This window comes from Oncorhynchus mykiss, chromosome 24, assembly GCF_013265735.2.
Source record: "Oncorhynchus mykiss isolate Arlee chromosome 24, USDA_OmykA_1.1, whole genome shotgun sequence".
Lineage (NCBI taxonomy): Eukaryota > Metazoa > Chordata > Actinopteri > Salmoniformes > Salmonidae > Oncorhynchus > Oncorhynchus mykiss.
In genome coordinates, this window is record NC_048588.1 from 6,383,455 (window position 1) to 6,395,823 (window position 12,369).

The 12,369-nt window shown below is 47.4% G+C and overlaps 1 protein-coding gene across 8 annotated transcripts in view; it reads right to left on the bottom strand.

Moving 5' to 3' along the window:
* Positions 1–1,830: 1,830 nt before the first annotated feature.
* The window catches only part of LOC110503306 (spectrin beta chain, non-erythrocytic 4), a 71,248-nt gene continuing 60,709 nt past the window's right edge, over positions 1,831–12,369 (bottom strand). For 2 of the 8 annotated variants that reach the window (XM_036961357.1, XM_036961361.1), the window contains 12 exons: positions 11,788–12,033; positions 11,561–11,695; positions 11,122–11,366; positions 10,314–10,500; positions 10,117–10,201; positions 9,737–9,933; positions 8,429–9,537; positions 7,777–7,846; positions 7,354–7,637; positions 5,958–6,128; positions 5,829–5,871; positions 1,831–5,638 (listed from right to left, as the gene is read on the bottom strand). In XM_036961357.1, the coding sequence (XP_036817252.1) occupies positions 5,384–5,638; positions 5,829–5,871; positions 5,958–6,128; positions 7,354–7,637; positions 7,777–7,846; positions 8,429–9,537; positions 9,737–9,933; positions 10,117–10,201; positions 10,314–10,500; positions 11,122–11,366; positions 11,561–11,695; positions 11,788–12,033 (3,027 nt within the window). In that variant the 3' untranslated portion in view covers positions 1,831–5,383. Of the gene's footprint in view, positions 5,639–5,828; positions 5,872–5,957; positions 6,129–6,334; positions 7,638–7,776; positions 7,847–8,428; positions 9,538–9,736; positions 9,934–10,116; positions 10,202–10,313; positions 10,501–11,121; positions 11,367–11,560; positions 11,696–11,787; positions 12,034–12,369 lie in introns of those variants that run through there. The other 6 variants (XM_036961360.1, XM_036961362.1, XM_036961358.1 and 3 more) reach the window with 5 other exon arrangements.

Sequence of the window (12,369 nt, forward strand, 5' to 3'; positions counted from 1 at the left end):
GTCAACAACAACCATATTTTCATCGTCGCCGCGCCACAGGGTGTTCTGGAGTGCGGAGTACAGGTGCGATTTACCCAAGTGTTGTTTTTACTGTAGGCTACAAGCTTTCGTCTGACATAATACATATGATCTGGTCAGTAAACACACTAAATGACCAAAGGTATGTGGACACCTGCTCGTCGAACATTCCATTCCAAAATTATGGATTAATATGGAGTTGCTATAACAGCCTCCACTCTCTGGGAAGGCTTTCCACTAGATGTTGGAACATTGCTGCAGGGACTTACTTCCATTCAGCCACAAGGCACTGATGTTGGGCGATTAGGCCTGGCTCGCAGTCGGCATTCTAATTCATCCCAAAGGAGTTCGATGGGTTTGATGTCGGGGCTCTGTGCAGGCCAGTCAAGTTCTTCAACACCAATCTCGACAAACCATTTCTGTATAGACCTCGCTTTGTGCACGGGGGCATTGTCATGCTGAAACAGTAAAGGGCCTTCCCCAAACTGTTGCCACAAAGTTGGAAGCACATAATCATCTAGAATGTCATTGTATGCTGTAGCGTTAAGATTTGCCTTCACTGGAACTAAGGGGCCTAACCAGAACTATGAAAAACAGCCCCAGACCATTATTCCTACTCCAGCAAACTTTACAATTGGCACTATATGCATTGGGGCAGGTAGCGTTCTCCTGGCATCCACCAAATCCAGATCACTCCAGAGAACGCGTTTCCACTGCTCCAGAGTGTAATTGCGGAGAGCTTTACATCACTCCAGCCGACGCTTGGCATTGCGCATAGTAATCTTAGGCTTGTGTGCAGCTGCACAGCCATAGAAACTTGTTTCCTGAAGCTCCTGACAAACAGTTCTTGTGCTGACGTTGCTTCCAGAGGCAGTTTGGAACTTGGTCGTGAGTGTTGCAACCGAGGACAGACGATTTTTACACGCTACACACTTCAGCATGCGGTGGTCCCGTTCTGTGAGCTTGTGTGGCCTACCACGTTGCTGCTAAGCCGTTGTTGCTCCTAGATGTTTGCACTTCACAATAACAACAGCACTTACAGTTGGCAGGGGCAGCAATTTGACAACCTGACTTGTTGGAAAGGTGGTATCCTATGACGGTGCCACGTTGAAAGTCACTGAGCTCTTAAGTAAGGCCATTCTACTGCCAGTGTTTGTCTATGGAGATTTCATGGCTGTGTGCTCATTTTATACACCTGTCAGCAATGGGGGGGCTGAAATGGCCAAATCCACTAATTTGAAGGGGTGTCCACATATTTTTGTACATATAGTGTATCTACTCAGGGTGTAGGTGACAGTGACATAACAGACAGAAAGAAGAAACAGGAAGTTGGGGCTCCAAGATTCTAGGTACATTGTTCAGCATGTCTGTAAACCATTATCACAATTCATCAAAGCATTATTCATTCAACACATGTACAACTGTGTGAACAGATAAGATGTTTGAAGGTCTGTAGTTGTTAGCTTCAATAATGTTATGAGAACTTGCTGCTATTTTGTCCCTAACTGTAGCAGCAGTGATACATTCATGTATGGTTTTATGCATGAGCAGCGTTAATACTAAAACATGTTGTATCAAATACAGTAAATACAGGACAGATTTTTTTAAATAAATTATGCGAAGAAGAGTGAATGTAACTGGAATTAGTATTGGTCCAACATGGTCCTTTGGCCTGAATATATTTGAAGAGCCAATTGACAAGACAATGGCATTGAACTTCGCATGCAATCCAAATGAACACCACACAGTGTTTTTTTTTTCAGTATCCCAATTTGTATTTATCAATTCAAAGAAACAACTGTACAGCGTCAATGGTTTTAAGTTGGATCTGTTTTATACATTATTATTCATTCATTCACCTTTTCCGTGTAAGCAAGTGTGTCACCCCATTATTGTACAGTGATTGGCAGAATGAGACTTCAAAACATGCAGAGCAGTATCATAATAGGGACTATGTTATTCATGCAACTTCTTTGTCCTGATATTGTGATGTTTTCTGTTGATGTTGTACCAATGAACCATTTTCCCCATGAATATTTACATTTGTTTAAAAACCTCCCTTTCACAGCAGAACAGAAGAAAATGTCATTCTTTTTTTTACAGAAAATACTTTAAGCAATTACATTTTGTACAGGTCATCAAGCTGTTGAACTTTGCAAAAACGTCCATTCAGTAGTTCCCTAAAAACCAGTGGTGCTCTAGGGTCAAAGGTCAGGAAATGAATGGTAGGTGTTGAGCATTGACTTGTCCACAAACAGCAGTGGAACATCTGGGATGAAAACTGAAATGTAATTATTATTCCCTGAAATAAAATAATGGCCAAAGACTATTGATTTGTAACCTTTGAGGTGGTACTGCTTTCATGAAGGAAGCACTCCAGGACTTAACGCACTTCACACACACCTGAAAAATCATGACTGCACGGCTAATACAGATGCATTGTATCAATAATGGGATTCCTTTCACAAGTCTCCCTGTAACAACTGAATGCTTGTGTGTATATCAACTGTAGGTTATAAAATTGTGCTTTCTAGGTATTAACAACATTCCGCTGGTTTGTCATTTGAAAGTCTATAAACTCAAATGACCCTCTGTGAAACAGAAAAGATAACATGGATCGGGCCTTGGCCAAGCCAACAGACTTGCCGGCCCACATTTGGAAAATGACCACTGGTCATTTAAACAGATAACTACTGAATGAAACCTTAGCATGACTAAATGGATGAAATATTGTATAGGCATGTTTGGTTGTTAGGACGTGAGAGATTTGTGAAACTCGTACTTTCATGCACTGTGGCTGGAATTCCAGCTGTTAGTAATGTGTAACAAGCAAGACGAGCATGAAAAACTGCCATGTGAAATATCTCACATCATGGTTGAGCATGATACTCTCATACTTTTCCGGCTGGTGTACTTAATGTTCATTCATGAAGATAATTCAAAACTCATTCTCCAGTAAGCAAATAAAAACATTTCCCTCTTGGACCCTCAAGCTCCACTGCTCCTCAATAGCACTGCGCAATGGGGGAATGTTTAAGTGCAAGGGATAAGTTGCATAAATTCTCTATTCACATTCCGGTCAACCTCCCTAAGCCACCATAATACTTTGACGGCATACAATCTGTTTCGAGTGAGACTATGGCATACAAATAGGATATCTGTGACATCTGTACAATGGTAAGCAGCATTTCCAAACATAGATACCATTCAGAGACATCCAAATGAGTGTTAAATCAGAACTAACACAATTACGTCCATCAATTTGAAACCAATTCGTCTTTATTGAGCATATTGTTTTTGGAATGAGGCATCCTCCATATGAGCTGCCCAGGCAAGATAAGTCTACTCTAAACAATAGATAGTAGTGAATGCACAGTGAAACTCCTGAATGCAAGACTTCAGCAAACTAGCACTTTATCGTTAGTATCCTCCAACTACACTATGATAATTGTACTGTATGCCACTCAGTAAAGTATGTCATACGAATCTAAGAACTCGCCATAGAATCTCACAGATGTCCACAGCGCCCTATCTGGCTGTGTCCTGTGTCATATATTGTACTGTATTTCACATTCCGTGTGACAGTTATGTTCATTCAAAAATAAGTTCTGCTGATCCTTGCCTTGTTGTGTCCAACATGCGTTATGGATTGCATTGATTTGGCATTCAACGCCTGTATAGATGCATAAAATGTGTTTTAAAAAACATGGTAGAAAAAGCTACTCGGGAAAGATCTCATGATATTTGCACTGTACTATCTCGTCCTCGCCCCTCCTCACTTCTGTACAAATCTCTGATGTAAGGAACAGGCAAAAGATTTGTCCACTAGCTTCCATAATGTAAGACTTCCCGTTACCAAATATGGCTTTGCAGTGCTACGACAAACAGATCATTTTATTGTATGATGCATGGAGAGGAACAAACGTGAACATCGTCGCTGATAGCTACATACTGTGAGAGGAACATATGATCGGACTGCTATGCAAAGCCTATCAACAAGAGATGTATCTCAAGCAAGACATGCATGTGTTTCATTCATCCAGAAGATAGGAAGCTTTTGTTTACATCCGTCTGACATCGACTTGCACTCCTGAGGCCTTGGAGTGACCAATCGGCACCGTGTAATTTCTGTGTGGCCCCTGATTCTTGCTGTGTCCTCTTCAACTCCTGTGGTTAAAAGCCTGGCCTGTGGAACGGCAGTGCCTGGAAGACTGAGGGAGAACTGAGGACGCAGATGTGAACAAAAAAAACCTGAGCTATGAAAACCCTGGGAGTGGTGAGAAGCTGAACAGACACACACATCCGCACACACATGCTCAGACACACACAACTTAATTTCTATTTTTTTTGACTGTCTATAAAAAGCATTGTGATATTTTCTGAATGGACAAAAATAATGTTGACTGGGTATGTGGAGTGCGGTTACCACCATCTGATGGTCTTTGAGAAGGAAGGAGGCTTGAGGTCTTGCCAGATGGCTTCCAGTCCTGTCCCTCTGATGCTGGGTGGCTATGGCTGCTGGGTCCCTGGGGGCCCCAGATGAAGGCATAGATGAGTATGGCCGTGGGGGCCAGCCTCCAGGTAAAGGTTCCAGCTCATCCATCCAAAAGCCAGAACAAGCTCTGTGAAGGCTGATGTTCTCTGCCTCTTCTTTTTGTCCTCTGGCTCAATGTTGAATTGTACAAATTCAATTAGGATGAGTTTGATGACATTACAGTTTTGTGCTGAAGAAAATCCAAAAAGTGAGAAAAGCCCAGAAAAGAATGAAGGCAAAGTGAATGAGCAGAAATACAAAAAGGAAACAACATAAAATAATTGTTCTCCAAAAAGAGGCCAGTTGTGAAAAACATTTAGGCATATTTCATTCACTTTTGTTTGGGAGTATAAGATTGGATGTTCTAGACATACAATACATAAATAGACAGACAAGAGTTACATACAGATACAGCTCATCTCTTACAAAAAAATAAACTTAAAACGTTATGAGCTACTTCTTCATACCACCAGTGATAACAACCCTCTTGTTACATGTGTCCATCTCTCTCACACTGCTGCCCTGACTAGGAGCATCTGCTTTCTGCAGTGCACCAATGTCACTACCAGAGGGTGGAACAAGCCGGGCAATAAGTGTTAGTGCCCAAGACTGACACCCTCAGAGCAACAGAGATAAAGAGAGAGGGCAACGATGAGGGGCACACTGATATTTGTGCTTCAAATCCCTCATGTCAGTTCACCAGGGTGATGTTCCTGTCCTTTTTGACACTAAACAGAACTGAAGCAGGTGGACGAGGTGAAAAGGATGGGTCTTGACTGGGAGTCTTTTAAACCGCTCTCCCTTTCCCCCACCCAGCGCACAACATCAAACTCATTTCTTCTTGCTGGACTTTTCTGAACGCTTGGTGTCCGATTTGGTCTCACCCTTATCCGACCTCTCAGAGCGCTCGGCCCTCTCCGGCCTTTCCCCCCGGTCTGACTTGTTATCGGCCTTGCTGCCGTCCCGGCGCGTGCCCTCGTCCGTGGATGAGGTAGTAGGCTGGGGCTGACCCCATTTGGCAATCTCCTCATGCTCTGCGATGCTCTTGTTGATGTTGGTGGTCCAGGCCTTTAGATCATCCTGTGACTCGGAGAGAGAAAGGGAGATGAGAGAGAGCATGGGACAGGACGAATGATAAAGAACGAGAAAGGAAAAGAGAGAGGGCGAGAGACAGAGAGAAAGTTATTTGGCACATGGACAAGCATTGCAGTATCACATCGCTATTATATGACTGTGTTTCCATGAAAGAGCAGTCAACCATTCGAACGCCTTTTACCTCATCCTTTGCATGGAACAGAAATTCACTTCCGTCTTTCGTTCTGAAACAGAAGGACAGAGAAGTTGAGGGTAACACACAAAATGGTCATCTACACAACATGTCCCCGATTGAAGGCAGAGTACTAACTTAAGTGTAAAGACGTTTTTCTTCTTCTTGTATCCAAGGGTGACGTCGCAGTGGCAGTGGCCGAGGTTGAGCATGGGCTCGTTGTTGTAAGGTGTGGCGGTGTTCTTAGCATCCTTATAGAAGCCTATCTCTCCTTTGTTCAGCACACAGTACAGGTTGACCCAGGATCTGCTGTAGTGGGGGGGGGGGGGGGGGGGGGGGGGGGGGGGAAACAGGGAGTGTTCAGCCAAAACCAACCACAGGCTTAATGCCACCTAACCTCACTCACCTGGGGGCGTTCAAGATGACTGGCCGCAGTGGGCCGAGGGAGAACACACTGCTGAACAAACAAATGAACCGCCGACCGTAGCGTGCATAGGTGCATACACGTGGCTTACCTTTGTGGCGAGGTAGGAAGAACAGCCAGCAGCAAGGAGCAACAGGAGAGAGAAAAACACAGAGACTCTGGTTAAATCACAGTATTGGTATTCGTGAACTTTCATCTATCCTCTTAAGACGATTGAGTGAAACACATAAAAAAGCTAGGCTTTACCTTGGCATGTACATAGCATTACATGTACATCGGAAACATTCATCCAATTGGTGAGTGAGCAGTGGGACTCATTTGTGGGATGAGTCTGTTGCGTTGCGTGTCAGCCATGGCCTCCAGGGGGCAGTGCGGCAGCGAGAGGCGGGCGGTTCAGTCTCCGGGGGCCAGAGACCCATGGTAGGCCACCAAGCATGACCGACTGAACGAAACGTCTCTCGGGGAGGAAGCGGAGTGATGTGTGGCCACTGCAGGGACCTGTGCGGGTAGCCTGGCTATGGCTGCATATCGTACTGGCTATGGGCCAGGCCAGAACCAGCACCAGGTTCGACCTAAGGCTCAGCAACAACATCCATCAACCAGACTGCTCTCCGTCAGGGCCAGTGTTGATTTAGGCACCATGCATGTGGCAAGCAGTGGAATGGCTGGTGGCTATCTCTTGGTTGAACTCTCATTCTGATACACTTCTGATCAGAGGCTAAACAGAGATCTGAAGTTTCAATAAAATGCTAGAAGAGCATATGTTAAAGCAAATGGCTATTTTCAAATAGGATGCTAGAACATATGTCAATCCAGAATTCTATTTTCAATAGGTTACAAGAGCATATGTCAACTCGGGTCGTTAAGCTCCAATAGGAATGTCTGAACATACAGTATGTCAGACCAGTGCAAAAGCTCCAATAGGATGAGCATATGTCGACCGAGACCTAAGGCACCAATCAGATGCTGGAACATATGTTAATGCCAGTGACATGCACCAATTGAACATTTCGTAGGTAAAGTCAGTTGTTTTGTTAGCTTAGCATGCTCATAAGATCATGCCTGTTTGTAATATCAACATACTCCCCCGCTAGGAACCTGGTTGCCCACCTGTTAGAGCTCTTCTTCATGGTCTCGATGTCCAGCTTGCGGAAGAGGAAGCCCTCGTGGTGGGCAGTGTGGCTGGGCGGCTGGAGGACTGAGGGGCTCACGCTCTGGGCCATCCCTGGCTCTGGCGCCGAGCGTGACCGCCGGGTGGTGGCCTCTCCTGCAGAGTGGTCCTTGGGCCTGGGTCTCCGCCGGGGCTTGGGGCGGTCCCGTGCTCGCGGCCGGTCTGGACGTCCGGAAGACTTCTCTGGCACGCCGTTCGGCACTTTAGGGACCTCCCCTCGGGCCTGAGGAGAGAAGAGAGAGGGCAGAGTTCAGACTGTAAATACAACGTGTAGCCGTTAAACACCCTCATTAATAGCATTTATGTATAGATAACTCTATCTGTGTAATAAAGGCGGCAAACCTGGTGAACAGAAGACTCACCGTTGCTGCCTCTCTGTCTTTTAGCTGCTCCACTATGTCAAACAAGGTCTGGCCGCCTGACCTTTTCTCCCTGTAATCAACCAAGATAAAAAGTGATACACCTTTCTGCAAACAGTGTCGTGGAAATTCTAACCAAAAGGAGAGGGACTATAGATTCTTCAAACAACTTTATTATAAGATTTGCAAATCTGGAGAAGTTCGCAATCTCCTCAACAGTGCAGAGTTAAGAGCCCAACGAACAGAGTTGGCTCTCCGCTTTTATAGAAAGTACAACCTCTTTGTCTTCGTGGCAAAGAGCAGGTGTGTGAGATCTTGATCGGAACGTAGTGTACAAACACGTGATAACGGCAGTTTTGTTACAATCTAACTGCTGCCGCTCAAGCTAGCTTCTGGTCTCTTCATATCTCCACACAGCTGTGCCCTTGAAAGATACCAAAAGAACAGGATGGACTCAAACTGTGGTCACTCTCATATGGCCCTTAGTCTTCGCCCGCGTGACCAAGTTACACAAAGACAAGAGTGGAAGAACACTAGCTTCTTCTTAAATGAGAGAAATAGACCGTGGACTTTTTCAGTGCATATGCATAACAGAGTTTGTAATTTTCCCACCATAACAGCACTTAACGACTCCAAGGCACAATGTAGTACTCACGTAGAACGTCTGTCTGACTGCTCTTTGGCTGTGTCGTGTTCACTGGACTCTTGTCTCTCCGTCCGGTGGCGGTCTTTCCTCCGGCCTTCGTGTCCGTGGCCTTCCTGCTCGCTGGACGTCTGCCTCTCCAGCTTCCTCTCTTTGCGCTCGGCCCGTTCCCGCCACACCTCCTGGGGCAGCTCATCCCGCCGTGCCTGAATCATCAGCACCTCACTAGAGTGCTGGCGCTCCAGCCTGGCTTCCCTGTGACTGTCCCTACTGTCCCTACTGTCTCTGTCCCTGTCTCTCTGCTGGGGCTCTGACCGGCTGCTCCCCGCCCGGTGGTCTCTGCTGCTGGGCTCACTGTTCAACCTCTCCCTGCCCATCCCCTCCCTCCCCATCTCCTGGAGCACCACCTCGGCCATCACCGGCATCACCGGCGCTGGCTCTATTAACAAAATATCTCTCTCCCTCTCTCTCTGCTCCCTCTCTCTCACCTCCTTCTCTCTCACCTTCTCCAGCCTACAGGCCACCAGCATGGGCGTCACCATGTCGTCCATGTGTTTGATCTTAGGCTGCCGGAGGTACTGTGAGGCTTTCACCTCCACTGCCGTGGCTGCACCAGTCACCAAGCTTGCAGCTATCCCTTTGGCCTCGACCGCGGGGGTGACCAATCCTACGGCCAACCCTCTGGCTTCCGAGGCGGCAGTCCCCAACCCTACTGCCACCCCTCGGACCTCCATGGCAGTTGTGGTCCCTAAATTTGTTGCTACCCCTCTGGCCTCCATGGCGGTTGTTCCCAGGCCAGCTGCCACCCCCACTACACCTCCAACCACTCCCCCCATCACGGGCATGGCCCAGGCCTCCAGGCTGTTGCGGTAGCCACTGGAGCCGTTCATGATGGGGGTGTAGTTGGCCACGGTGGATCCCAAGCGGCGGGCCACGGAGGAGGGCAAGGGTTCCTGGGAGGGCCTTTCAGCTCTGTGCTCGACCTGCTCGTAAATGATCCGTCTCATTAGGGGGGAGCCCTGGCTCCGGGCAGGGGACGTCTCCTGGGGGTCCAGGAACACCTTTCGACCCAGCAGGGGGGTGGGAGGGAGCTTACTCTGCTCTGCTTTCATCTTCTCCACCTGGAACCAAATCGAGGTTAACTAAACATCAGCACTTCATAGTAGAATCTCCTCCACAACAAAATTAAGCATACCGTAAACATGAAGCCAATTGACAAGTCACTTCAAACAAGCTGTGCTCTACAACCTCTTGTAAGCAACCAGGATAAAGACGGCATCAGCTAAGGGGAGTGTTAGTAGGCTAGGGATAGTGACGGACCGTGGTGAGGCGTCGTAGTGAGCTGAAGCGCTCCTCCCACGTGGCGGCGGCCTTGCGGAAGGCCTCGTGGCGGCGGATGAGCTGCTCCACCTCGTCCACACTGGCACCCAGCTCCTTGCTATTGATGAAGGGTTCCTGGGCCGTGAGCCAGGCCTCGGCCACCACCGCTTCCTGGGCAAACTGGTGCACCTCCAGCACTGAGGCAGAGGAGAAAGAGGAACTCAGTGTCTGAGAATTGGTATCACATCCCTCACACTGTTGCTCAGTTGTAGCTTACTGTGGTTCCAAATTATGGAATGGCTTGGGATAATATCAAACAGAGACTTGAGGTGCCAGGTACTAGAGTAAGTTACATTCAGGTAAAATCAGGGGGGACTCACTGTGCTGCAGGACCTCCCAGTGTTTGTCCCATTTCTCAGACAGCTCGTACTGCTTGGCCACCACCTTATCCAGCTTCTCCTTGATCTAAAAATACATTTCCATTGAGCTTCATCCAAACTAGTGACTGTAAATGTAATCTAAACTACAGTACCATCCTCTATGTTCTATGGCAGAACCCTGTCAACAGTGCTGTTACCTCCTCAGCAGCAGGGTTGCGTGCGGCCAGCAGCGTCTTGCCCATCTCGATGCACTGCAGCACACTCTTACTGCGCGCCTCCACCTCGCTCTTCAAGCTCTGGTGGTAGTTCATCAGTACCTCCACTGAGGACACATCCCTGAAAGGACCAGAGAGTCCAGAGCCCGTTATATCGCTGTGGGGAATGCTGACAGTGAGGGAGAATAGCACAGGGTTACACACCCCGGAAGACAAGGGCCAGGTCAGCCTCATTTACACCACCAGGCAGCCATTTTGAAAATAACACTGTTAATTGCTATATTAAAACATGCTTACAGTGCATTGCTTGAAATGTGTTCATTATAATTGTTGCTCTCTGTGCAGCTCTCCATATTTGGCATTTTCGTAACGTAAATAAATTCCCTTATTTACTTATATTACGATAATGCCACAAAATCAAAACAGGCCCCTGAACATGCAGATCAATCACATCTGATAGATGGACAGGTGGATGAGATGGAGCAGTATGAGATACAAACTGTAAATATAGATAAGGCCGTACACACTTCATTTAATGTTTAACGGACGCCCCCTTCACATTTAAAAAATACAATCTTCCAGGAAAGAGACACACAACTTCCTTTTGGATTATAGCTGAACTATACGTCTTTCAGCCTATCCTAGGTCGCTAGGTGTTGAACTAACATTGCTGGGCCTATAGTATTTCAACAAAAAAGGTTCACTTTTTTTCTCTTGCTCACCTCACTTTCATAAAATGTGTATGGCCTAAACCATAAAAATACAATTGTAACCATGTCCACTCATATACCTTGGATTGTCCCCTGTGCCGATCTGAGAGATGATGCTGTCCATCCACATGATCTGGTCTCGCACCACCCCGAAGAACCGCAGCTTGTCTGTTGCCGTGGTGATCTGCACTCGGCACTCCTCACAGGACGTCAAGAGCTCCTTCCAGCAATGCATCACTTCCTGTTCCCGGCCGGCAATCGCCTCAGCCTTCTGCCCGGCGTAGATGGTCCGGAGCTGACCCGCACTCTCCTGGAGCTGCCTCACCTGGACACAGATAGACAGGGACGGGTGATAAATGACATAGGAATAACTAAAAGTACTGTGGAAAAGTACTTACTGAACAAGTATGAGAGAAACTTCACGTGAAGTATTACCACATTGACCTCCTGTATTGTTCTGTCTTCCTTTTTAGTCTCATGTGCTAATAAAATAAAGTGATAGTGGGGGGGGGGGCTCACCTGAGTGACGAGCAGCTGGATGTCGTGCTCGAAGCTGTGCATGAGCCTCTGCAGGGTGCTGGTGTTGGCAGTGCCACCCTGGCGCGCCCGCACCTCGGGCAGCCTCCGCTGCTTATCATCGATTTGGGCCAAGACCTGCAGCACAATGCGATAACGGCCCATCAGAGACACATCAAAACACGACACAGACCTGTATCCCGTAGCTCTTCTTATGGTTCAAACGCTACCTCGCGGCAGTCGGTGAAGAACTTGTGGAGCTGGTGCGAGGCGGCCAGCATCTGTGCCCGGGTCTCCATGAGCTCCAGGAGGTCGGCCCAGGCCTCGTTCACGCCGTCCTTCCACTCGGCGATGGTGGCAGCCTCGGCGTGGCCGTAGTCGATCAGCTCATCCACCATCTGGTTAACCGCCGTCACACGCTCCTGACCCAGACTGCCCGTCTCCGACGCAAACTCTGTGAACTTCTCCTGCAGGATCTGAAGGGAGGAGAGAGGAGGAGGAGAGAGGAGGAGAGGGATGAAGGGACGATCAATATCTAGTTAGCCAAGCTAAGCACTGTTGCTAAAGCAGTAATAGGCTACTTATCAAAACAAATTGCGTTGAAATACATACTACTTCCTTACTAAGCAATATTACAGTGTACTGCATGCCCTTCTTTGAGCCATACAGGTAGACATATTAACCCTCTTCCCAAAAGGTTTTAGACAAACACTATATGCCATTTAGCGGACGTTTTTATCCAAAGCGACTTATCAGTCATGATCAAATACATTTACATATGGGTGGTCCCAGGAATTGAACCCACTATCCTG